At 36.2% G+C, this 26,907-nt stretch overlaps 1 protein-coding gene across 1 annotated transcript in view; it reads left to right on the top strand.

The window, feature by feature from the left end:
* Positions 1–26,907, top strand: part of SNX31 (sorting nexin 31) — a 74,633-nt gene that overhangs the window by 33,235 nt on the left and 14,491 nt on the right. Inside the window, exons 7-11 of the mRNA XM_031947060.1 lie at positions 6,387–6,474; positions 11,863–11,932; positions 17,772–17,864; positions 22,415–22,618; positions 24,694–24,813. Of these exons, the coding sequence (XP_031802920.1) occupies positions 6,387–6,474; positions 11,863–11,932; positions 17,772–17,864; positions 22,415–22,618; positions 24,694–24,813 (575 nt within the window). The remainder of the gene's footprint in view (positions 1–6,386; positions 6,475–11,862; positions 11,933–17,771; positions 17,865–22,414; positions 22,619–24,693; positions 24,814–26,907) is intronic.

Genomic DNA, 26,907 nt, shown 5'->3' with positions numbered 1-26,907 from the left:
ACTAATTTTATTTTGTGTATTGCATTTTTGGGTTATTTCATGGTTACCATGTTAGAAAAGTACAAATTATCAGAATTAGTGTTCTGTTGTAAAGAATTTTATATCTGAATATGTTTTCAGCAATCTCTAGCTTATTGGTTTTGATGGTCACAGAAACCAAACTCTTCATTTCCCATAGGTTCAATGTATCAACACTTTTTAACTTTTGCACAAAGTCATTCTTTAGGGCTTTAGAAAGTCCTAGGACTTTTCTAGGAACATTATCCATGTGAAAATTGAAAATTGACTATAATTTTCACATATGCTAGTATGAGGGCAGATGTGAGGAGAGAAAAACTATAATTTACCAAATCCAATGGCCTTTTCTTAATTCTTCTCCTTCCTAACCTTATCTCTGCAGGCTTTGTCAATTTCCTTTTCCTCCTTTATATTTTCCTCTCTCTAAGTTTTCAGGATACTACTCTTTCCTGATTTTCCTTCTTCCTATCTGATTACTTCTTCTCAGTCCCCTTTGCTGGATTTTTCTCTAACCAATATCTGCTAACCATGAGTATTGTACCCATAGGTATCTGTCCTGGGTCTTCTCTTCTTCTATTTAATTTACTTTGTTAAATCATCAGATCCTATAGATTAAATTATTATTTCTATATAATTTTCAATCTTACTTATTCAAACCTAACTTCACTGCTGACCTTTGCATCTCCAATTGCCTATGAGACGTTTCAAATTGGATGTTCTATAGACATCTTAAATAACATGTTCAAACTAAACTCATTATCTTTGCTTCAGACCATCCCTTCTTTCGAACTTCCTGATTACTATTGAGGGTATGATTATTCTCTCAGTAACCCAGGCATCATCCTTGATTCTTTACTCTCTCACCCCCTTAATCCAATCTGTTGCCAAATTCTGTTGATTCTACTTTTGTAACAACTCTCATATATCCCTCCTTTCTTCTGACTCCTACCATCTTGGAGTATGGATCCTCATCACCTCATGCTTTGCTTATTGCAATAAACTGCTATTGATCTGCCTGCCCTATTCCAGTTCATTTTCCCCTTAGCTGTCAAAATGATCTTTCTAAAGCTTGACTGATCATGTAACACTATTCCCCTCATTCCATAAACTCCAGTGGCTCCTTATTGCCTTTAATATAAAGTATAAAAACCCTCTCTTAACTATCAGAATACTTCATAACTTGAAACCCATACCCATGCCTTGCCCCCTGTTTCTTGTACACTACATTTCTCCTTCCCCAAAATACTGTGTGATTCGATGATTAAGTGATAATGACTTCCTTGTTGTTCTTAAAATGAAACACTCTATATCCATATTTCAGGCATTTTCATTGGCTGTGTTCCAGGCTTTGAAATGTTCTCTCTCATCAATTCTGCCCTCTGGATTTTCTGGTTTCCTTGGTTCTGACTAAAACTCGCACATTCTACAGTATTTTCCTTCTGTTGGTTGTCTCTGATTTATTCCATGTATAACTTGTTTGTATGTCAGTTTTTATGTATTCCCTCCCTCATTAGACTGTGAGCTCCTTGAAGGAAGGAAGGAAGCATTTATTAAGCACCTAGTGGCTCAATAGTTAGAATGCTGCTAGATGGCACAGTGCTGGGACTGGAGTCAGGAAGACCTGAATTCAAATGAACTTCAGACTTGTGATTGGCTCTGTGACCTGAGCAAGTCATTTAAACCAAAATTAGATGACTTGCTCAGGTCCCAGAGCTAGTTAGTCATTTACCTTTGGTTTGCCTTAATTCACTGCAGAAGGAAATGGAGTGGAGAATGAAAGACACTTCAGTATCTTTGTCAAGAAAATCTCATGAAAAATATGGTGCTTGGGGTCATGATGAGGCAGACATGAGTGAACAACATGTGCTGGACACTGTTTATAAATGATCTCATTTGATCATCACAATAATCCTTGGAGAAAGGTGTTATTATTCTTCCCATTTTACTGTTGAGGAAACAGAAGCAAACTGAAGTTAGGTGGCTTGCCCAGTCACACAGCTACTAAGCTTTAAAAGTCAAATTTGAACTCTTTGATTTGACACCAAAACTAGGTTTCACTATGTCATGGAGCTTCTCCCTTTTGAGCAGGAGCTGTCTTAGACCCTTCTCTGTCTTCCTAGCATTTAATACAGTCCTTGGCACATATAAGATGCTTTTAAAATATTTGATTTGACTGACTGAGTGGCACAAAGTCACAGAGTTGAAAGATCTCTGAGGTTAACCAGTCCAACCTCCAGCAAAGAATGATTCCTGCCTATCACTTTCTCAAAGGGCCATTCTGGCCTTTGTTTACTGACATCCAGAGATAATTTTCAAGGAAGCCCATTCTATTTTGTTTAGGTCTGTTTCTTGGGAAAGTTTTCCTTGTATTGAAACTGCCTTTATGTAATTTCTACTTTGTTAATTTAGTTTTTGAGTCATGCCCAACTCTTAATGACCCCATTTGGGGTTTCCTTGGCAAAGATACGGGAGTGTTTTGCCATTTCCTTCTCCAGCTCATTTTACAGATGAGGAAACCGAGGCAAAGAGAGTTTTTGCCCAGGATCACACAGCTAGTTAAGTGTCTAAGGCTGGATTTGAACTCACAAAGAGGAGTCTTCCTGACTCCAGAACTGATGTCCTATCTACTGCACCATCTGATTTCAAAGATAAGCAGTACAAGTCAAATCCTTGTTCCACATACTGACCCTTCAAATATTGGAAAATAACTACTGCATGTACCCTTTCCTGCAAGCTTTTGGGGGAACTCACTTCTCTTTCAACATTGAATACCTCCAGTTCCTCCAATATGTCTTCCTATGGCAGGATTTTGAATCCTTCACAGGACAGTCTCTGGGTTACTAAGCCCCTGGCAGCTAGTTGGACCTGGAATCAGAGACCTGAATTCAAATCCGGACACATACTGACTGTGTGACTCTGGACAAGTCACCTAATCGTGTTTACTTCAGTTTCTTCACCTGTAAAATGAGCTGGAGAAGGAAATGGCAAATCCAGACACATACTGACTGTGTGACTCTGGACAAGTCACCTAATCGTGTTTACTTCAGTTTCTTCACCTGTAAAATGAGCTGGAGAAGGAAATGGCAAAACCACCCCAGCATCTTTGCCAAGAAAACTTATCCTCTGTCAGCCACAGTCATGTCATCTATAAGATGGGGCTAATAACAGCAGCAACTTTCTAGGGTTTTGAGGATAAAATATTTTAAAATACGCTGCAAATCTTAAGGAACTCTGTGAAAGCTAGTTATAATAATAATAGTTATTATTATTGTTATTAAAATGGGGATAGCTAGATCTTGAACATAGTGCTATAGATACATTTTGACCCAGTGAGATTACAGCAAAACTGCTAAGTTATGGATTCTGCCGAGAGGGAGTACTGAGGTCACTTCACTTGCCTGGTTCTAGACACAAGCATCTCAAAGGCAGCCTGAGAGGATATTAACTTTTTTTTGGCAACCCACATTGTTGACTCATGTCTAACTAAAACCTTAGGTCTTTTGAAAATACATAAAATATTTTATAGCTTCATCTTTTAGATTTGAGCAGTTTTTTTTTTTAAACCCAAGCTCAGGAATTTACATTTATCCCTATTCAATTTCATCTTGTTAGCATCAGCCTATTAAAATTTTTGGCTCTTAACTTTGTCATCTAGTGTATTATTATTTCCCCCAGCTGTGTGTCAAAATTTTATTGCAAATAAGGAAGAAACTATGAAGAAGTAACTTATTTTCCCTTGTGGCAGAGCTAACTTGGCTAAGGAAAGAGGAGTTCAAACACAACTCATTTCCCTATAACTAACCAGTCAATTAGTCAACAAGCAATTCTTATGCACTTTACCATGTGCCAGGCTCTGTGCTAAATGCTGGAGATACAAAGAAAGACAAAAACACAGTCCCTGCCCTCAGAAAGCTTGATGTCTAAGGTAGGGGGAGGCAGAATACAAATAACTAAAATAAACTATATAGTGCAAAAGATCATCCCAGAGCAGTTGAGGAATGGGATTGGGTAGGGAGAGAAAACTAGGAAAGTATTCTTGCAGAAATGGGACTGGGGTCAAGACATAAAAGAAGTCGGGGAAGCCAGGAAGCAGAGGTAAGTGGGGAGAGCATTACAGATAGTAGAACAGCCAGTAAAAAAACATGTTCAATGTTTAACCTATATGGTTGCTTGTTGTCTTGGAGAAGAGGCAGGGAGTCAGAGAGGGGAAAAAATTTTGGAACATAAGGTTTTGCTAAGGTGAATATTGAAAATTATCTTTGCATGTATTTGGAAAAATAAAATGCTATTTTAAAAATGGAAAAAAGAAAAAAAACATGTTTAAGAAAAGGCAAGAGAATCATCATCTCTAATCGTAGTGTGTAGAGGAAAGTACAAGAAGATAGCAAAGGTAGGAAGAGACCAGGTTATGAACAACTTTAACAGACAGTTAACCTGGAGTCAGGAAGACCTTCAGATCCATTCTAGCTGTGTGATCCTGGACAAGTCATTTAACCTTAATTGCCTCAGAATTTAAAAAATAAAAGCCATTCAAAGTTTGTTATATTTGATCCTGGAGGTGATAGGGAATACTGCAACTTGTTGAGCAGAAAGATAATATGCTTAGACCTGAGCCTTAGGAAAATCACTTTGGCAATTAAATAGAGGATGGACTGGACTAGAATAGGGAGAGAGTTGAAGCTATTGAAGGATTATTATAATGGTCTAGGAGTGAGATGAATCATGGTAGCAACTGTGGTAGTTAGAGAGCCTGAGATATATGAGAGATATTAGGAAGATAGAAACGATAAAGCCTGACTATTAATTGGATATGTGCAAGAGAGAAGTCAAATATAACGTTGAAATTGTGAACCTGGAAGAATGGAGGTGCCTTTGACAATAAGAAGGAAGTCTGAAAGAAGAGAATATTGGAGGGAAATAGTAATGAGTTTTCTTTTGGATGTGTTGATCTAGGTAACATCCAGTGTAGAGCAAAGTAGCTTACTTTAAGATTTGTAAAATGCTTTACAAATATTCCTTCATTTTTATCTCCACTACAACCCTAAGAGATAGGCATTATTATTATCCCCATTTTACAGATGAGGAAAAGGAGGCAGACAAAGTTTAAGTGACTTACCCCAGAATCATACCTCTGTTAAGTTTCTGAGGCCAAATTTGAATTCTGATCTATTTGACCTTAGGTAACTACTTGCTTTTTAAGATGTCGAAAAGGACAAATGTAATGTAAGACAGGAGCTCTGGACAGAGGATTGAATTATACACATAGATCTGAGCATCAAGATGATAATGGAACCCATGGGACCTGATGAAATCAATAAGCCAAGCCCCAAATCTCAGGCCAGTCACTTGAACTGATCATTGGACAAGTTCAAGAACTCACCAACTTCCAACTTAGAATCTTCCCTCCCTTTTCCCCAGTTTTTCAGCTATTGTTGAGGTCCATCAAATCAGCATTACTATCATCTCCATTAAGAGTGTGACAGTCTCTTCCTATGTATGTCCACTTGCAAACCCAGAAAATATTTTGTATATGTCCTTTACTAAATTTCTCTGCATATATTGTTTCTTAATAAAATTTAAGCCCTTCAAAGGCCAGGATGGTCTTTCTCTCTCTCTTTTTTTTTTTTTTTTTTGGCTAACAACATTGACTGTGTGTAGGAAGTACTTAAGAAATGCTAGTTGAACAGAATTAAACTACAGATTTAATAAATATGTCACTTGTGCTTTTATCAAAGACTTTGACTTAAAAAAAATAAAACCTTGACTAATATGGGACCAAGGATAGAACTATGATGGCTTCTTAGAAGCACCAGGCTACACTGACTTTAACTTGTTACTATTCTGTATCCAGTTGGTCATCCACTTCCAAATCTATCCAACTTAAATTGTTATCCAGTTCAAATCTCCCTATGTTGCTCTCAGAAACAAAATAAGAGAATTTGACAAATGCTTTGCTGAAATCTAGGTATGTTCAATTTGGCCAATATTTATTAAATTTCTAAAATTTTTAGGTGTTAGGGATACAAGAAGAAATTATTTAATACTCATCCTTAAGGCACTTAAAATATATTCTTTCTATAGTATTAGTTAGATAATCTAATAAACAAGGTTTGTATTAGTTAGACAATCTGATAAGTAAGGTTTGATTAATTTAGTTCAAACATGTACCATGCTATATGAATTATTTGTTATTTATTTATAAATAAATAATCATTTATTATAAATTATACGAACAAGATTATACTAGAGTTGTTATTTTTAATAGCAGTAATACTATTTTATTTTGTGGTTTTAATAGTGTGGAAAAGTCTAAGAAAAACTGTGGAATCTTTTAACTATTTATTTTCCTTTCTTGTTTTTCTCTTTAGTAATGAAAAAAATGGCAGAATTTGAACTTCCATATGTGAGTCTTCAAAGTACAGAAGTGGAAAACTGTAAGGTTGGACTTAGAAAGTGGTGAGTACAATATCATTAAGGACAACACTTGGAGGTAGCTGAGGTATTCTTTATATAATTATCAGACAACTGACATTAGAAAACACTAGTCCAGCTTCTTCATTTCCTAAATGAGGAAACTGAAGCTCACAAAGGTGGAAGTGCTTTATCAGAGATCATACTTGAAGTATTCTTTTGCCTCCAAATTCAGTGCTTTGTCTATTTTATTGCTACTGCCCAGATTTAGATCCACAACTTGTGAGAAAGGGACAATTTTAGGGAAGAAGAGAGAATGATAATAATAGCAGTATTTATATGGGGCAACTAAGTGATACAGTAAATGAGCAATGGATAGAGTCAGGAAGACCTGAATTCAAATGTGGCCTCAGACACTAATTGTGTGACTCTGGGCAAGTCATTTAATCCTGTTTGCCTCAATTTCCACATTTGTAAAATGAGCTAGAGAAGGAAATGATAAAACACTATATCTTTGTCAAGAAAACCCCAAATGGGATCACAAAATTGGACATGACTGAAAAATGACTGAACAACAAAAAGCATTTATATAGTGCTTACAATATGTCAGGCACTGTGCCATGTATTTTACAAATATCTCTTTTGATTCTCACCACAACACAGTGAGATAGGTACTATTGTTAATCCCTCTTTTACATTTAAGGAAATTGAAGCTGACTGAGAGTTTAAATGACTTGCTTGGGGACACACTGATGAAAAGTGACTGAGACTGGACTTGAACTCTGTTCTTCCTGACTTCAGGCTCACTACATCACTTAGTTCCTTCTAAACATAAAGCAACCAAGCTTTAGAGGGCTCATAAAAATTACAACCTAATTTCAATATAATTGATTACCTTTGTAATCTGATATATTTTCTTTTGTGCATTTCAAAATATTTTTGTGAAGAGGAATCTGTAGATTTTCCCAAAATGTCAAAAGAAATCCCATCATACCAGAGAGGCAAAGAACTCCTGTTTTAGCTCCTCATTCCAGTTGTGAATTTACCATCTCAGTACTGTCAGACTCAAATAGAAAGAAACTCCTATTGGTCACATAGTAACAAAGAAAATCACAAATTAATATTATCTGTCTTGTATTATATTTTTATTTATTTTGTCAAACATTTCCAAATTACATTTTTTATCTAGTTGCTAAATTTCAGGGTATCTATAGGTTGCTACAATGATCCCTAAGCCTTTTCTTCAGTTCAATCATCCCAACATATTCTTAAATCCCATGTTCTTGAAACCCTCCACGCTTCTCTTTCCCCTTTTCTGAATGTTCTCTGGGTTGGTAATGTCCTTCTGAAATAGAGTATCCATATGGAAACAACATTACTCCAAATGTGGTCTGACATAGAATACTGTGGAATTATCACCTCCTTAGGCACTGATGCTTTGTTAAATTTATGTACCAGCAGACCAATTAGCTTTGATCACTGCTATATTGGCATGTTGACTCATTGAGATTGCAATAATTTTGAAAATGGTTTCATTTTGCAATAGATTAAAAAATGTTTTTTATAACATTAGAATTACTTTCAAGACTGACCTTGACTAAAATGAAATCAAATTGAGTTGGTTTCCCCACTTTTAGTTAGTTCTCTATCAGTTGCTAGATTTCTATCAGTCAGTCAACAAGCATTTATTAAGTAGTTACTATGCGCTAAGCACTGTGAAAAGCAAAAAGAAGGTCTCTGAACTCAAAAAGTCCACATTCTGGTGGAGGAATCACCATGCAATAGTTATACACATACAAGTTATAGACAGTATAAAGAGAAGGTGATCTCAGGGAAGGCACTACTAGCTCAGCAGAAGGTGGGATTTAATCTGGGTCTTGAAAAAGCCAGGAAAGCTGGGAAGCATGTGAGGAGACAGAGTTCTATTCATGAGAGATGACAAAGGCACAAAGTTGGAGATCAGTGTGAGGACTAGTGAGTGGGTCGGTGTAGGTGGGTATAGTAAAGTATGAGAAAACTATAGAGGCAGGAAGGGATCAGGTCTTGAAGGTTTTGAAGTTTAGATGCTAAAACACAAACTGAGGACTTTATATTGAATCTTGAAGGTAATTTAAAGTCACTTGCATTTATGAAGGAAGGAGACACTTGAGAGTACGAAAATTGACATGTAGATAATTAAAGAGTGATAATTTTTTTTGAAGGCAATTGTGTTAAGTGACTTGCCCAGAGTCACACAATTAGTATCTGAAGCCATATTTGAACTGAGGTGTTCCTGACTCCAGGTCTGGCACTTTATCTATCAAGCCCCAGGACTGATAATTAATCATCCAGTGTAGACAGTTTCTGAAACAGTTTAGCCAAGAAGATAAGAAGAACTCTATAGGATAATAGTGAGCATAGTCAGATCAAGTGATGTCTGTTTGAGGCCAGACTTCTTAAACTTTTTCCATTTGCAAGCCTTTTTTACTCATGAAATTTTTATGTGACCCTGAGTATATAAATGTTTAAAAATGGATATACAAATCAAATATAACTGATAATAAATTATGAAGAAATTTATTTTAAAATAATTCTTTGATATATATATGTAATTTTACCATTTATTAAAGATGAAAGCAAATTTCCAGACTAATGAGATGGATATGCTTGTTTAGTTTTACATAAAGAATTAAATCTTGGTGAAATAGTTGATTGATATCCTTTACTGTTGCCAAATTTTTCACAACCCCCACATTTAATTATCAACCCCATTGCAACCCAAGGTTGAAGAAGCTTTGATTTGAGGATGGGGAAGATATGGCATGTTTGTATGCATCAGGGAAAGAGGTAATAACAGGGAGAGATTGAAGATTAAAGAAAGAAAGTTGGGATGATAGTGGGGGAAATCTGCTTGTGAAGAGCAGAAAGCTGGGATCAAGGATGCAGGTAGAGCAATTGGTTTGGGAAAGAGAAGGGCAATCTCTTTAGGTAAATTAGAAATGAAAAAGGAAATAGTGGGGGAAAAGAAGTGAAAGATGTGAGATGAGGAAAGATGAAGAGTGAATGGTCTCCATTTTTTCAATGGAATATAAAATGGGATCAGTATGCACATATTGTTCTCTTTTCTTGTATTCTTAATAATATGGTCTTTAAGAATGGATTTTACTCTAAAGAAGCATGCAAATGTTACAGTTCTTAACATACATATCTCAAAGAACTGGTAGTAGATTGCATATCTTTCTTCTGAGAAACAGGCAGGTTAAATGCTAAAAAGTTCATTACCAAAGATCTGGCTATCATCAGGTGGTATGGGTTTTGGGATAGGGTTGGGAAATTAAATCTAGCTAATAAAATCATCTATTAAGATATAAAGAATATTGCCATTTGCACTCATGGAGAAAGCATCCTCATCAAAAAACTGTAGATTCTTGAAGTACAGAAATAATTTGTTTTTCAATGAGTTCCTGTTACTACATGTTATGGTGAAAGGGTTAGACTTGTTGATTTGATTGGCCTAGGGTAGCAATTCTCAAACTTCTGGGTTTTATACCTAACTATTGAGGACCTCAAAGAGCTTTTGCTTATGTTGATTATGATCTATATTTCCTATACAAGAAGTGAAAATATCTTAGTGTTATTATGAAAATAGTTTTGACTTCATGGGTCCCCTACCATACTTTGAAAAGCTCTTATTTAGGGAATTTCCCAGGAGGAAATCTCCAAAACAAAATCAGCAACTGCCTTGCCATTTATGAAATTAGCATCCTGAGGGCATAGACAAGGGAATTTCCCAGATTACAAAGTTGATACATGCCATGAAGGTGGGCTCTCTATCTACTAGCATACTGACTTTCCTTACTGAATATCAACATCAATAAAACCATCTTTGAAGTTATGACTCTCAAAGGGAAAAAGGTAAATAAATGTATTTGGAATGGGAGGACCTGGTTCAACTACTTATTGCCTATGTGATCACTTCATCTGTCTGGGTTGTAAGATTACTTAGCTGTAAAATGAGGTCATTGGACTATTTATTATTATTTTTTTATAATAGCCTTTTATTTTTCAAAATATATGCAAAGAAAGTTTTCAACATTCATCCTTGCAAAATCTTATATTCCATATTTTTCTCTTTCCCCTTTCCCCTAGAAAGCAAATAATCCAATATAGATTAAAAACTCTTTTAGCATATTTCCACATTTATCATGCTGCATGAGAAAAATTGGATCAAAAAATGGGGAAAAAGTGAAAGAAAAAACAAACAAGCAAACAACAACAAAGATGAAAATATTACATTGTGATATACATTCAGTCCCCATAGCCTTCTGTCTGGATGCAAATGGCTCTCTCCATCACAAATCTATTGGAATTGGCCTGAATCACCTCATTGTTGAAAAGAGCCAAATCCATCATAGTTGATCATCACATAATCTTGTTGTTGCTGTGTACAATGTTCTCTAGATTCTATTCACTTCACTTAGCATCAGTTCATATAAGTCTTTGCACACGTTTCTGAAATCAGCCTGCTCATCATTTCTTATAGAATAATAACATCACATTCATAAACCCTAACTTATTTGGCCATTCTCTAACTGATGGGCATCCAATCAGTTTCTAATCCCTTGCCTCTACAAAAAGGGCTGTCACAAACACTTTTTCACATGTGGGTCCTTTTCCCTTTTTTATCATCTGTTTGGAAGAGACACTGTTGGATCAAAGGTTATGCACAGTTTGATAGTCCTTTGGACATAGCTCCAAATTACTCTCCAGAATAGTTAGATCAGTTTACAATTCTAGCAGCAATGTATCAGTGTCCCAGTTTTCCCACATCCCCTCCAACATTTGTAATTATTTTTTCCTGTCATCTTAGCCAATCTGAGAGGTATGAAGTGCTCAGAGTTGCCTTAATTTGCATTTCTGTAGCTAGCATTAATAAAGTATCTTAAGGTTACTAAATTGCTTTCAAATATTATCTCATTTTATCCTTACTATGTTGGGAGGTAGGTAATATTATTATCCTCATTGTACAGTGGTTATGTGACTTGCCCAGGATCACACAGCTAGGATGTGTCTGAAACTGGATTTGAATTCAAGTCTTCATGAACTTAGGCCTGTTGCTCTAACTACTGTACTACCTAACTGTGTGTAAGGTCCCTTTGAGCTCCAAATCAATGCTCCTATACTCCTAATCTTTTTTCCCTAATCCGTACCTTTCTTATTTTTGCAACTTTAAATTGTTGGATGAAGAAGATGGGGATATTGCTCTATTTTTAAGGTCTAGCCTCTCTCCAGTCTCCCTTCTTTTTTTTCCTCTCCATCATCCCCCAACTCCTATCCACATATTCATGAATTTGATTTGTGATTGAGGAAGCAATTATTCATCCATATTCTATATTCTGTTGCTCTCTACCAGCCAAGTTTTAGGAATTTATTTATTGCTTTTGAATTATTCAGGTATATGGATCCATCCCTTGACTCCGTGCTTATGGATTGCCAAACTGCTGTGAATTTGCTGTATGGTCAGGTAAAAGGACATCATCAGCATTCTGAGTTTTTGGATGTTATAAGGACTACCTTATACAAATACAAAGCAAAGCAAAAACCCAACAATTCCTGCCCTCAAGGAGCTTACAGTCTAATGGAGGAGACAACATGCAAACAACAATGTACTACATATATATATATATATATATATATATATATATATATATATATATAAAGAGAGAGAGAGAGAGAAGAGAAATTGGAGGTGGTCTCAGAGGGAAGGCCCTAGAATGAGGGATGAGGAGAGACTTCCTGCAGAAAATGGAACTTTAGTTAATATGTGAAAGAAACCAGAGATACTAGGAGGCAGAGATGAGAAGGTAGAGCATTTCTGGCCTTGGGGGACAGCTAGTGAAAATACTCAGTTTTCAGGAAATAGAGTGTTTTGTGAGAAAAATATACTGGGCAGTAGACTATGGGGAATAAGGTATAAGAATTGGATAAATGGGAAGGATAAAGTTATAAAAGGCTTTGCAAGCCAAACAGGATTTTAGTAGAGAATATTATTAGGTACTTCAGTTTGCAATCAATAAAAGAAAAGATAAACTCTTTTCTTGTATAGTTCATTCATCCTCCATTTTAATAGGAACTTTATTGAATTTATAATCAGTTCCTCATTATGAAGACTAGTGGGAGATGAGAGTGAGAGTATAGAAGTAGTATGAAAATTGTTATTCCTCCAATATCATTTGAGTATCATCTTCCTTTTCACTTCCCATATCAAGCAATAATTAGCCAACTAAAAGATAAACCAAAAAAGTTTTAATCTTTTAGCCTAATTACTTGCCCCTCATCCCTCTTCTTCCATCAGTACTTGGTGAAAGTTCTCATAAGAAAAGAAATCACCCAGCAGATGAACTGGATAATGAAAGGAAGGAAAATCTCTGTGTAATCCATATTATTAGGCCCTAAATAATTGAGCTGATTTTATAACATGTTTCTTCCTAACAAATTTTTGTTGTTTGTGGTCTCTAGTTTTCGTTGTTTTCTATTTTGCTGCTCCATTAATTTCCTAATGCCTCAATCTGACACATATCAGATCTCAATGGTTGGCCATTCATTTTTTTTCCATAGATGCCTGAACTTCGAAGGAAAATTATACCATTTTTGTAGATCTGTGAGAAATGTTTCCCAGTCCTTTTTTTAAAAGTCCATGTTAATGATAAGGTAGTTCTTTTTATGGCTTTCAAATAATCTGATACTTTCTGCTGGATGTCAGAAAAGTGTCAGCCCACTTTTTATATCATGATAGGGTGAGAGAGACACACTAATATCTATTTCCTGATGACTTTTATTTAGGTCTGATACTCAACACCTGGTTATAGTTTGAATAAATTAAAGAGATAGGAGAGGGTAAAAGATTCAACTATTAGATTAGTTCTTTAAAAAATTTTTCTATTGAAAAATGTATCATAGTAATTGCTATTTATAAAGCACTTTAAAGTTTACAAAGCTTTTTATGTTATTTCAATTCACAAAAACCCTGGGAGGTAATTACTGAGAACATTATTATTCCCATTTTGCAGAAGAGAAAAAAAGACTAAATATTGGTCAAATGAATGTCTCATGATTACACAGCTATTAAATGTCTGAGACAGGATTCTAACTCAATTCTTTCTGATGTTAATGACTGTGCTCTATCTTGGAGGTAGTGCTTCATCTCATCATCAGCTCTCAGTCACTGACTATTTCCAAAACAACAACCAGTTACAGGTAGTGGGATAGGATAGTGGATGAAGAACTAGAACTAGGTATAGGAATATTTAGTCAAAATTCAGCTATGCCATTTACTAGCTGTGGATTCTTGTGACTGCCTCTTCAGTCCTCAGTTTTCTTACCTGAGGAGTCAACCAAGAAGCTTTTACTAGATAAACTCAAAGGGCTTCCCAATTTTGACTTTCTATGCAGGGTTCCTCAAACTTTTTAAATAGGGGGCCAGTTCACTGTTCGTCAGACTGTTGGAGGGCCAGACTATAGTAAAAACAAAACCTTTGTTTTGTGGGCCTTTAAATAAAGAAACTTCATAGCCCTGGGTGCGGGGGATAAATAGTCCCCAGCTGCTGCATCTGGCCCTGCAGGTCATAGTTTGAGGACCCCTGTTAAATCTATAGCTTCAAAGTGCTACTCTGAATGTAGTTCTAGTCTCAATGGAAGGTTTTTTAATTCTTGCTCGATAAAGTAAAAACTTACCAAGAGAAAAAGAAGGTATCAGCACTGAGCACAAGGCTTTATCTATAGCAAGTACTCAATAAATATTTATTGGATTTTATTTCTTGGACACATGTTAAAACTTGGTCCATTGAAACCATCCTTCTAAAATCCTTCTAAAATATCAGTTACATTGCTGATTGAAAGTTTATCTTTATTGTTAGCATAATAGTTTTAAGTTCAATTTATAGAAAAATATAGGTCTTTATAACCAACCTAGGGAATTCATTTATGTCTACATGATAGGAATTGAAGCATAATCAAACTCAGAACACATTTTAAAATATTGTAGATTTTTTTTCAACATATTGTTGGTCATAACTGTGACTTATTTGATAAGTTCTTAGGTATTTTGAGCATCCTGCCTTTTCATTAATCCCCTCTCCTTATGAAAATATTCCTATGGGATTTAGAATTGGTTCTGATTTCCACATATAGAATTTAATATACAATAATTTTTGACAATTATACAACACAATAATCCACATATAGAATTCAAATATACAATAATTTTTGATATCTGACTTTTCATTATGCTATAATACTGTTAATGAGGTTTTCTTGGTAAAGATACTGGAATATTTTGCCTTTTTCTTCTCCAGTGGGTTAAAGCTATTAGGGATTACGTGTCTTGTTCAGAGTCATACAGTTAGTAAGTGTCTGGGGACCAATTTGAATTCAGGTCTTCCTGACTTCAGGCCTAGAGTGCTATTGAGCCACCTAGATGCCTCCCAATTATATTATACATTATTTTTATCTTCGTTGTAAACTCTCTCTCTCTCTCTCTCTCTCTCTCTCTCTCTCTCTCTCTCAAACACAACAGTAATTATGGTGAATTTTCATTTTTATTGTCATACAGTTGAGAAGACCTGTAAGGTTTAAATAGAGATAGGTCTCTGACACATGCTGCATGTGTGACTCTAAGCAAATTATTTAATCTGTCAGGCATCTCAGATTTAAGTGTTGAAGCAGTTGCTGATCTGCATTGGTTGAGAGGGTTTCCTCAGTGACGGATCTGGACCATAACACACACACACACACACACACACACACACACACACACATACTCTCTCTCTCTCTCTCTCTCTCTCTCTCTCTCTCCCTCTCTCTCTCTCTCTCTCTCTCTCTCTCTCTCTCCTCCTGTCTGTCTCTCCTTTTTCTTTCTCTCTCTCTCTGTCTCTTTCTTTCTCCCCCTCTCTCCCTTCCTTCTCACTCTCTCCCTCTTCCTTTTCCTCTCACTTTCCACCGTTTCCCTCTCCTTTGAAGTTGGAAAACCTGAATTAGAATCCTATTTCTGCTACATTATTTAACTTGTGTGGCTCCAAACAAGTCACTTTCTCTACCAGGGCATCCTCAGCTGGGAAATGAGAGGATCAACCCATATGGTGTCTGAGCTTCTTTCCATTTCTCAGTCTGAGATCCTAAGTGGAGCAGGCTGGATTTCTTGTTATTTTGTTGTTGTTATTCAGTCCTTTCAATCATTTACAACTCTTTGTGACCTCATTTGGATTTTCTTTGCAGAGATTTTAGAACAGTTTGCCATTTTTTTTCTGCAGCTCATTTTACAAATGAGGAAAGTGAGGTAAATAGAGTTAAGTGACTCATCCAGAGTCACACAGCTAGTAAATGTCTGAGGTCAAATTTAAACTCTTCTTCCTCACACCAGATTGGGCTTTTCTATCCTTTGGGCTACCTAGCTGTCCCCAATTTAAAGTTCATGAAGTACTTTAGATATGCTAATACCATTTATAACTAACATTTATATAGCTCTTGCTATGTTCCAAGTGCTGAGCTAAGTGTCTTACAATTACTATCTTATTTTATCTTCACAACGTAGATGCCATTATTATCCTTATTTTACAGATGAGGAAACTGAGACAGTGCTTAAGTGACTTGTCCAGAGTCATACAGCTAATAGGTGCCTGAGGCAAGAGTTGAACTTGGATTTTCTTGACTCCAGGTCTAGCATGGTATCCACACTATGTCTTGGGTTCTTCAGTATCCAAGTTTTCATCACAGACACCATCTTTTGTCCAATGACTAAGCTCTCTCTCTCTTCAGAGAGGTGCATCATGAGAATTGGCTCTCAGGTGATGAATTTCCCTCTGAGAAAGATCTCTCCAACATAAATTGCCAACTGTTCTACAGCTTACAGTTAGAGAAAACTTTCAAAATGCTTTTCCCAACTGCTTACCAATGCCTGACTTTAAAATACTACAAAGTTGTAGGTAACACAGTGACTTGAATTTCCACTGTTAGGAATTGTTAGGAAGTGACTATTAGCAGTCTCAACAAACATCTGGTGTAGCCTGCAAGAATAAGACATAGGGCTTATATGTGTAAGCGAATACAGTGACATGAGATATTGGAACTTACCTTTTAATAGAAGATGACAGAACATATGGATAAAAGACAAATTATAACCAAAGAGAGTCCACTTATACTCAATACCAAGCAAGTGAATGATACAGAATTTTATAAAAAGATTATATTCTAATATTGAGTGTTCCAAAAGTCAGTGCAGTTTTAAGTGTTACAGCTTATGTTCTATGGCCAGGATTCATTAACATGCTTTTTTTTTTGGTACTTGATAGTATTTTTTTCCCAATTAGATGTAAAGATAATTTTCAACATTCATTTTTGTAAGATTTTGTGTTCCAAATTCTTCTCTTTTCCTTCCTTATTTCCCCCCTTCCCAAGACAGTAAGTAATCCAATAAATTATACATATACAGTCATCAGTATCATGTTTCTAGTGTAAAGGATGGATCTGCATATTGGTATTTTAGCAATAAATTACAAAGCGTTCATTAAACACTGTGTGTCAATGCTAAACATAGTAGATAAAAATAGAAAACTGAAGGCAGTCCCTGTCCTCAAGTAGCTTACATTCAAACAGAAACACAAAATACACAGAAAGAAATGGTAGCCGAGAATGAGAGTTATGTTTTGGATGGTTGTGAGGATGAGGAGGGTCCTTTTCAAAAGCAGTGACAGTAATGATTTGATTATGGTTCTAGAATTGGATGGGGGTGGGAGTAGTACGACAGCCAAAGGTGACTGGCAAGAGGGTAGCCAGGAAGTAAAATATCCCATATAAGAAACTTAAAAATTCAGGGGAGGAGGTACAAACTGACTAAAGCAGGACTTCCAGAGCTAAAGGGCAAGATATCTGACAAGAACAGACCCGGATTGGTGGTACACACTTGGCTAGGATGGGCCTAGAGAATTTTTTTTTTTTTTTTTTTTTTTTTTGCTCAGGGCTGTTAGCTGGCCAAATCTAAAGTCAGCATTGGTATATGTAATGAGCCCAGGAGAGGTATGTGGGATGGGGAGCTTCCAAGTTGCCTATGGAAGGGCAAATGCCGCCATCAGATTAAAGTTCCCATGCCAATCAGAATGGAATTGGGCCTGTTAGTGACCACTATGCCTCCAATCTGGTACTCTTAAAAAAACAAAAACAAAAACAAACAAATAAAAACTCAATATGATAGGGCCTTTTGATGAAGGTATTGCGCAAAGAGGGCCAACTAACATCCCATTTCTCAGCCTAATTTGAAAAACTTTGCTTTTAGGGAAATTACTCATTTTTACAATGTAAATTTTTTTCAGGCAGTTCAGGAAATTGAAAAAAACTGGGCCAAACCAACACCAGAGCAAAAGCAGGAATTAGAGACCTTGAGGAAAGCAGAAAACCAGATAAAGGTAAATTCCATATCAACTTTTTAAAAAATCCCATAACAACAATCTATTTGAATAAGCTTTAGGCAGTTTACCAGAACTGAGGCTGTTTCTGGATTTTAATGTAAGCAGTATTAAAGGGGATGTTTGTGTTTTTTGTTTTTTTTTTAACAGATGGCAAATAACCTCTCTTTCACTGACTTTTAGTTTCTATTAGATTGTATTTTTCCACTGTTTAAAGCATCAAGAAATATGGATGGAACCTATTTTTCACAATAGATACTAGATTTTAGAGTAATACAGAACCATAAAAGTGAACAAAACCAATCCCTTCAATTTACTGCTGAGGAAACTGAGGCATAGGACAGTTATTTACCCTGGATCACATAGTGTCTTAAACAGAATTTGAACTCAAGATTTCTAATTCCATGTTTGGTGACCTATCCATTATGCCATGATGACATCATCTGGGACGCTTGTGTGTAAATCTGATCACCTTTTAAATAAAAGATGGAACCTTATTATTTATAAGAATGCTATGTGAATTCTAGTGTATACAGAAGAATTCTTTTAAAATTCAAGTAATTACTCCTTGATTGACCTGTTTTATGGGTTATGATTTTTGTATCCAAATGTGCTTTAAGAAATCCCAATAGAGAAAATGTGCTCATGAAATGGTAATGTACTTTCCAGCCAAGGCTTACTTAACACTGTACAGAGACAGACATTTCTCTGGGAAGCCTCCAAAGCAAAGTCCTCCAAAGTAGGTCAGATTCAGAGAAAGCCTGTGCTGAGGGAGTCTCTTTCCTTTTGCAGCCACAGAGTTAACTGGAAACTCCACAGGTGGCCGGATCTCTTAGTGGTTTGCTCCCTTCTAAGTTTGAAGAGTCCCAAGGAAAAGTAAAATGCAGGATTCTCTTAAGATTCTGTAATTTCAACGAACATATTTAAAAATGCTTTATAAGGCTCTCTTGAAGTACAATTTGGTGACTGCCTTGTGAGTGATCTTCCCCTCTCCCCTCCCTTTTTAAAACTTTATTTTCAGAAGTTTCATTGATATCTTTTAAAATATTTAATATTAATATTTAATACACTTATATAAATATCTATTTATATAGCATATCATTATATATAGATAGGTATATACTTATCTATATATACCAGAACAAAAAAAGAAAATTGTTTTTGTAACAGTGAAATTCCATTTCACGTGGCTTAATTTTAAAAAAAAATTCAGTGTTACTTTTATAACTACCCTGCTTGTCTGTGCTTCCTTCAGATGCCATTTAAAATTTTTTTTAACATTCTTTTTTTCTTTTTGTGTTACTATTGCTACCTTTCCTTAACTTTTCCACCCCTCTCAACCAAAAACAGAGAAGGGAAAAAAAAGCAACTCCAAACCCTTACAACAAATAAGCCAAGCCAAGCCAAGCCAAATAAATCCACAGTGACCATATTCAAAAATGTAAGTTTCAGATTCGCTTCCAAACATATCCTTCCCCTTTCTCCTACTCAGCAAATCTTTCCCTCTAAAAGATCATTTTATAAAAAGAAATATGATATCATGTAATATATAATAAAAATAAATGATAGCTTTATTATATATTTAAAACAAATGTCAAGTTATACATAATACATTTTTAGTTTTATGTACCAATGTTACTTTTTTATTATACTATTTTAAAGAAATAATTATCTTATTCCATAAACTAAAAATAAAACAAATAAATATTTTTTTAAAAAGATAATTTAAAAAACTAGTTCTGCAAAACCATCCAACACATTGTCTGTGTCTGACAGTATTCCCACCCAGTCTTCTGACTGCTTCAACAAAAAGGGGAAGCTGTGTTTTCTTATCTTTTTGGTGGGATTAAGCTTGGTTATTATAATTATTCCATTTCATTTGTTCTCCCCATGTACATTGTTGCGGTGGTATTCAGTTATTTCCGTCATGTCTAACTCTTCATGACCCCATTTAAGATTTTCTTGGCAAAGATACTAGAGTGCTTCACCATTTCCTTCTCCATCTCATTTTCCCCCCCATGAGGAAACTGAGGACAGTAGATTTAAGTGACTTGCCCAGGATCATACAGTAAGTATTTAAGACTGAATTTGAACACACAAAGATGAATCTGCTTGACTTCTGTCCACTATGTGATTGTTGTCATTATTTATATTGTCCTGATTCTGCTTACTTCACTCTGCATCACTTTAAATGTGAATTCCTGAATTCCTCAGAGTCATGTTTCTTACTAATAATTCTCTTTCTAAAATCATTCTGGATCTGGTTAGTTCTGGATCTCTTTTAGGGGGTTGGATCACTTTTGGCAACCTTGATCCGCATCCCTTAGGACTTTGAATTATGCCAAATAGCAGCTGTAATCCTTGGAGGAGAGCATACGTGCCCATTCTCATAAACCTGACAAGGGGACAAATCTTGAATATTGAGTCAGTTCAAGAAATCCCAAATCATTAAGTACTGATCTTCCCTAGTTTCAGTTTTCATGCCACACGGAGGCTGAGGCAGGTGAATGAAGGTGGGAGAAAGGGTGAATCTCAAGGAAGAGAAGCCTCTGCAAAGCAAAATTCATATGGGGACAAATGGTCTTCTGGAGAAAGTATATGTAAACCAGCATTTTACAAGCCTGTTGTTTTTTTCAGTATACTTCATTGCCTCTAGATATCATAAGAGGTACAAGAAAGGCTTATTTCTTTCTTTCTTTCACATACACAAAAGAAGGTACATTTGATTTTTTTGAGAAAGAGAGAAGGGAGAAAAGCAAAGAAATAAAATAGGATGTCAAAAGTTTGAGAGTCACTAGTGATTTAAAAGGTGGGATAGGGGGTTACCAAGAAAAAGGGTAAGAGAGAGAATTGATTTTTAAAAAATTAAGTTCCAGGAAAAAAGGGGGAGAGAGTACTTTTGGCCAATGAGGAAGAGAAATGTCTTGTCAGAGATTACCTGAAAACTGTAGACTTTGGAAAGCTATATTCTGAGCAAATTATTTGCTAGGGCATTTCAGTGGAGAAGAAGTGAATTTTTCTGTTTTTAAATAAAAGTATGGGGTGGGGGGGCAGGGATGCATGCACACATCCTCATGTTCACACATGCATGTGTATGGAGGCTGGAGATGTGGAATCTGTTCCTCTTTAATTTGAATTAAATAATTTAAGTGTCATATTATTTGCATCTACAAAGAAAAGAATGTTAGACTTCAACAAACATTTATTAAATATCTAACATACACAAGACACTGTTATATATTAAGATCAAATAAAATGTGCTCCTTACAACTTAATAGTACTTTCAAAAGTTGAACTTTTCAAATAGGATGATCTGATGTGCTTTCCACATGTATACTATTGGGATCTCTCTGGATCTCTCCTCTCTCTTCTTTCCCTTGCTCTCTTCCTACCTCCTCTCTCTCTTTCTCCCTTTCTTTCTCCCTCCTACTCCACTTATTCCTGCTGAATTTTCATTTCCAAAATCTGCTTCTCAACTCCCATCACCTAAAGCAGCCTTGTAGCATGGATATTCTGGTTAAATGTGTAAACACTGGTTTCTCTCTCTCTCTCTCTCTCTCTCTCTCTATGTGTGTGTCTGTCTGTCTATGTGTATGTGTAGAATGTACACCAGACACCTTTTAAGTTTAATCTGCATTATTAATACTTTCTCCATCACTTTCTTAAGTTTGGATGATCAACAAAACAAAGCATCAAGCCCTACTTTAAAACTGATTTCTGAAGTGTAAATGTTCACACTGAAAATTTAACAATTTGGATCATTCAGGCCAGCATGTACTAGTTCCACCATCCCCCTGCCATACACATATGGGAAAATAAGTAAAATATCCTATTAGCCTGAAGAAATTAAACATTTTTCCCAATGTAAAATTTCTCCCTCAGTTATCTCAAAGGGTGGAATTATATTTTTTTTCATCCCTCCCCAATTTATCCTTGTTTCAAGGGATCAGTATCTATGTCACTGCATGTGACACAAGACCTGGACCTCTCAGAGCTCTGGAAAACAACAGTGTTTTTGTAAAAACTTGGCAAATGGGCATCTGAGAACTCATCAGTCCATCCCAGCTCACTTTTATTTGCTCACTTTTATTTGTCCTCTCAGATAAGGCAAGTAAGAAGAAGGTGTCAGTTATGAATATATTTTTTAAAAATCTATGTTGTTCAGAAGAATAAAGCATTTTTACTACAAATTTTCCTAGTGGTATTATTACTTCTTATTATTCAAATACACATCCATCAAATACATCCATTAATATCACTTGCCCTTTATTTCAAATGGTCTATTATTTATTTTTCCCCCTTCCGTACTGGACAGAGTGCCAGACTCATAGACCTAACTTTGAATCCTACCTCTGAAACTCACAGATCTTTCTAATTTCTGATCCTCAGTTTCCTCATCTATAAAATGGGAATAATATCTGTGGTGCCCACTTTGCAGGATTGTGGCAAGACACAAATGAGGCACTATGTATAAAGTGTTTGGCAAATTTTTTAAAACAAAGCACTAATTAAACGACATTTGTAATGACTGTTACTCTCATTTGATGCAGTTTTTGGAGCTGGCCCAGCAAGTGCAGCACTATGGATACATGCAGCTAGATACTTGTACCTGTGATTACCCAGAACCTGGTTGTGTGGTTACTGTGTCAGTAGGCAACAATGAGATCAGCTGCTACATAAAATTGCCGGACAATCAGACGCAAGAGGTTAACTTCAAGATGAGCCGGATAAAATCCTGGCAGGTTACCTTCCTTGTAAGTATCTTCCAGGCACCTTGGTGCAGTGGATGGAGCACAGGAAGGCCTGAGTTCAATTTAGGCCTTAGACACTTATTAGTTGTATGACCTTAGGCAAGTCCCTTAACCCTGATTGCCTTAAAAAACAAACAAAAAAATCCAGCTAAATGGAAGTTTGCTACTTGTGATTTAAAATTCACCGCCTGCCCCCATTTCCCAATAGTGAGAGATCAGAATAGGAAATATGGCATTTAAGGGATATATCATGATTGAAGGCCATTAAGGGATTTTAGGACTCCCTATTTTACAGATGTATAAACTGGGGCCTACAAGGACTTATCCAAAGTCACACAGGTAATAAAATGTCAAAGCCAGGATTTGAATCCATGTGTTTTAACTCAAAATCCAGTGTTCTTTCTACTAGGTCCCACTGCCTCCTAGAATTAAAAACTGAAATGGACTTTAGAAATCATGTAACCTAATCCTATTATTTTGTACTTGAGTAAACTGAAGTATATAGCTAAGTAATAAGTACAGTTGGGATTTTCTCATTTGAGCTGATACTTGGATGGCTCAGTGAATAGAGCATCTGGTCTAGAGTCAGCAAGAGCTAAGTTCAAATGCAAGCCTCAGTTATTTATTACTTCTGTGATCCTAAGTAAGTCAATTAACGTCAGTTTTCTCACTATAAAGTGGAGGTGATAAAAGTGGAGGATATAAAGAGGAGTTATTATGAGAATCAAATGAAATAATAATCATAAAGCACTTTGCACAGTGCCTGGCACATAGTAAGTGCTATATAAATGTTAGCAATTACAGTGATCAGTACAGTGATCCAAGATCATTCCAAAGAATCCACAATGAAAAATGCTGTGCACTTCCAGAAAGAGATATAATAAACTCTGAGTACAGATTGAAACATACTTTTTTTCCTACTTTATTCCCCCCCCCCCTTTTTTTTGCAACATGGCTAATATGAAAATATGTTTTGCATGATTTAACATGTATAATAGGTGTCATATTGTTTGCCTTCTCAGTGTGGGGAGGATGAGGAAGAAAGGGAATTTGAAAACTCAAAATTTAGAAAAGGAATATTAAATTTTAAAGTTAAAAATATTAGCTGTTGTTATCATCATTATTATCTCTCTGCCAGTCATTTGTTTAGGCAGTCAATAAACATTTACTAAGTGCCTACTATGTGCCAGGTACTGGGATAAGCACTGGGATATTAAAGGAGGTCACAATCTAATAGAGAGACAATATGCAAACAGATATGTACTAACAGAGCATATATATGGGATAAGTTGGAAATAATAGAATGAAGTCATGAGCATTAAGCAGAACTGGAAAAGGCTTCTTATAGAAGGTAGAATTTCAGCTGGAACTTGAAGCAAGTCAGGGAAGCTAGGAGGAGGTAGAGAATTCTAGGCCTGGAGGACAGCCAGTGACAATAAGCAGAAGTGGGAGATAGAGTGTCTTGTTTGAGGAAAGTGAAGGAAGCCACTGGATCAAAGAGCAAAGGAGGAGTAGGATATAAGAAGAAAAATAGGAGGGGCCAGCTTATTGAGTAATGAAAAATTTCCTAGCTATGGGAATAAAATCTGCTCCAAGTGCCCAAGCTACTAGAATTCTGGCAGGATCTTTCTGTTATTGTTGTTGGGTCTTAGCCACCTCTTCATGACCCCATTTTGAGTTTTCTTACCACTGATACCAGAATGGGTTGCCATTTCCTTTTCCAGCTCATTTCACAAATAAGGAAACTGAGGCAAACTTGTCTGGGGACATAGCTGGTTAGTGTCTGAGGTCAAATTTGAACTCATAAAGATGAGCCTTCCTGATTCTAAGTCCAGTACTCTATCCACTGCCCATGTAGCTGCCCAAGCATCCTTCTACTCTCCCTCAAAGCAAACAACAGACTCCCCTATTACTCTGAGGGCTGGTGAATCCTCTATCTTGGATTATCTAAGAGATGTCTTCCAGGAACCCTTGTCTGCTCTCTTTGAGAGGAAACCTCATTTGATTACATGACTAATGTCCGAAAGAGCAAGTCCCCAAGCAAGATGATGAACAGTGTCATCTTTTCTCTTCCTTAGGGAACTTTGTTTGAGGAAGAAGATGGTCCCCAGCAAACCCTCAACCAGAATCTGGAGCTCAAGTTTCAGTACAATGAAAGCAACAACAGTTGGCAGTGGTTCACCATTTACACCAAACAGGTGAGGATATAATAGAAGAATGTGGTCAAAGTCACTGGCTGAAATGTTACTTGCTTCACCAGGGTGAACTAAAGAGGAACAATTAATAGTTTAAACTTAGTGCCTTCAAGTTTTACAAAGAACTCAATAGAATTGTTGGGGATGTAGATTAGACAAGATTATATTAGTAGAAGAAATTGCTAGTAGACATGATGGTGCTGGATTTGGAGTCAGGAAACTCCAGGAGTCAGGATTTGGGTTCAAATCTTGGTTCTGCTTATTAATTAATATCTGTTTGACCTTAGGGCTAATCATTTCATTTTTTAAACCTCAGGTTCCCCACTTATAAAATAAGAGGATGATCTCTGAGATCCCTTCCAGATCTAAATCTATGCTTCTATAATTTTTATTATGCTCTCATTGCAAGCTAAGAAATCGAGGCACAGAAAGGTCAAGCCAATTGCCCAATGCCAGAGCTAGGAGCCAAACCAAGCATGCTTTTCAGAATTTGTGCAGGGAACCATAATGAAAGGGTGAAGATTGACCTGAACTAGAAGCAGGATTGTGGTTCTGATGTAAGAACTTTTTAATTCCCTAGAAATGAATGACTTCATTTAAAATTTAATGTTGTTTTCGTATAAGCCACTGGAATCTTAAACATACTATATCAGGAGTTAAATTCAAATTGAATGAACTAGGATCTTGTAAAAGATTTGATTGGGGGTACATACTGTGTTTTGAGCAAAGCTTGAAGAGTGTAGGTGTGTTCATAGATTACTTGTAATGGTTGGGTCTAACTTAGGTTCCTCTCATTATTGTTGATTTGGTGTTGAAAGGAAATGAAACACTTATAGATTATTCAACAGTTTAAAGGATGGTTACTTGGTCATGATAAAGAAAAGATATTCAACAAGACAATGAAGCACTCAGCTTGGGTACACATGGCTTCTTGCCTCTATCTGGAAATCCACATGAACAACAGACCATGGTGTGGTGACTCTCAAGATGCTTGGACATCTGCCGAGTATGAAGGGCCCTGACTCCTTCTGATGACTTTAGGTGACCAAGAAGTTATGTTAATATGATCCAAAGACCACCAGGCTGCACCCTCAAAGGAGGCATAGCTTGAGCTGAAGCCCAATAGACCATTCAGGAAAAACTGTCACTTTTCAGAGGGGAACAAATAACCTAGGGAAGTGGGAAAGGAAACTCTGAGCCCAGGGGTCCTCAAACTACGGCCCACAGGCCAGATGCAGCAGCTGAGGATGTTTAACCCCCTCACCCAGGGCTATGAAATTTCTTTATTTAAAGGCCCACAAAACAAAGTTTTTGTTTTTACTATAGTCCGGCCCTCCAACAGTCTGAGGGACAGTGAACTGGCTCCCTATTTTAAAAGTTTGAGGACCCCTGCGTCTAGACCATATCCCAGTATTTGTAACTGATTTTGGATTCTCACCTTTTCTTCAGTTGAGATTTTTTTGAGGAGGAGAAGGTGATTCTTTCAAGAGAGATTAGAACCAAAATGTGAACAAAACCCTGAATATCCTGCACTCGTTTGCAAAACTTCAAGGAAGTTTTTAAATTTTTAAAAAGTTGTCATGTGGAAAAAGGATTGTACTTGTTGCTCTTGGCTCTAGAGGATGAAGTTAGGAGTAAATGGAGTAAAAGTAACAGAGAGATGGAGAAAGGAGAAATTTTCCTAATAATTAATGCTATCCAAAAATTCATCCACTCATCCAACAAACATTTGTGGAATGGACTTTCTTGGAATTAGTTAATTCCCTATCATCAGAGTTCTTCCAGCAGAGACTGAGTGAGCATTTGTCTGGAATGTTGTAGGATGGTATTAATGCTTCAGATGGCACTCAGGCCAGATAACCTTCGAAGTCTCTAATTTCATGATTTTACAAATAGGCCAAACTGAAATATTTCTTTTAAATCAAACCTTGAATAATTTTTTTTTTTCTAAAAAAGGTGACTCTGATGGAGCTAACACCAAACCTACATGTTTTCTAAAGCGCTTGAAAAGAAGATTAAGCAAATCTTTGGATTGATTTCCACTTGGCTTGTGCCCCTAGTTTTCATACCTCATCCACCAGGAATGTCTTTCCCTCC

This window comes from Sarcophilus harrisii, chromosome 1, assembly GCF_902635505.1.
Source record: "Sarcophilus harrisii chromosome 1, mSarHar1.11, whole genome shotgun sequence".
NCBI classification, from domain to species: Eukaryota; Metazoa; Chordata; class Mammalia; order Dasyuromorphia; family Dasyuridae; genus Sarcophilus; species Sarcophilus harrisii.
This window is presented reverse-complemented; position numbering and strand designations above follow the sequence as displayed.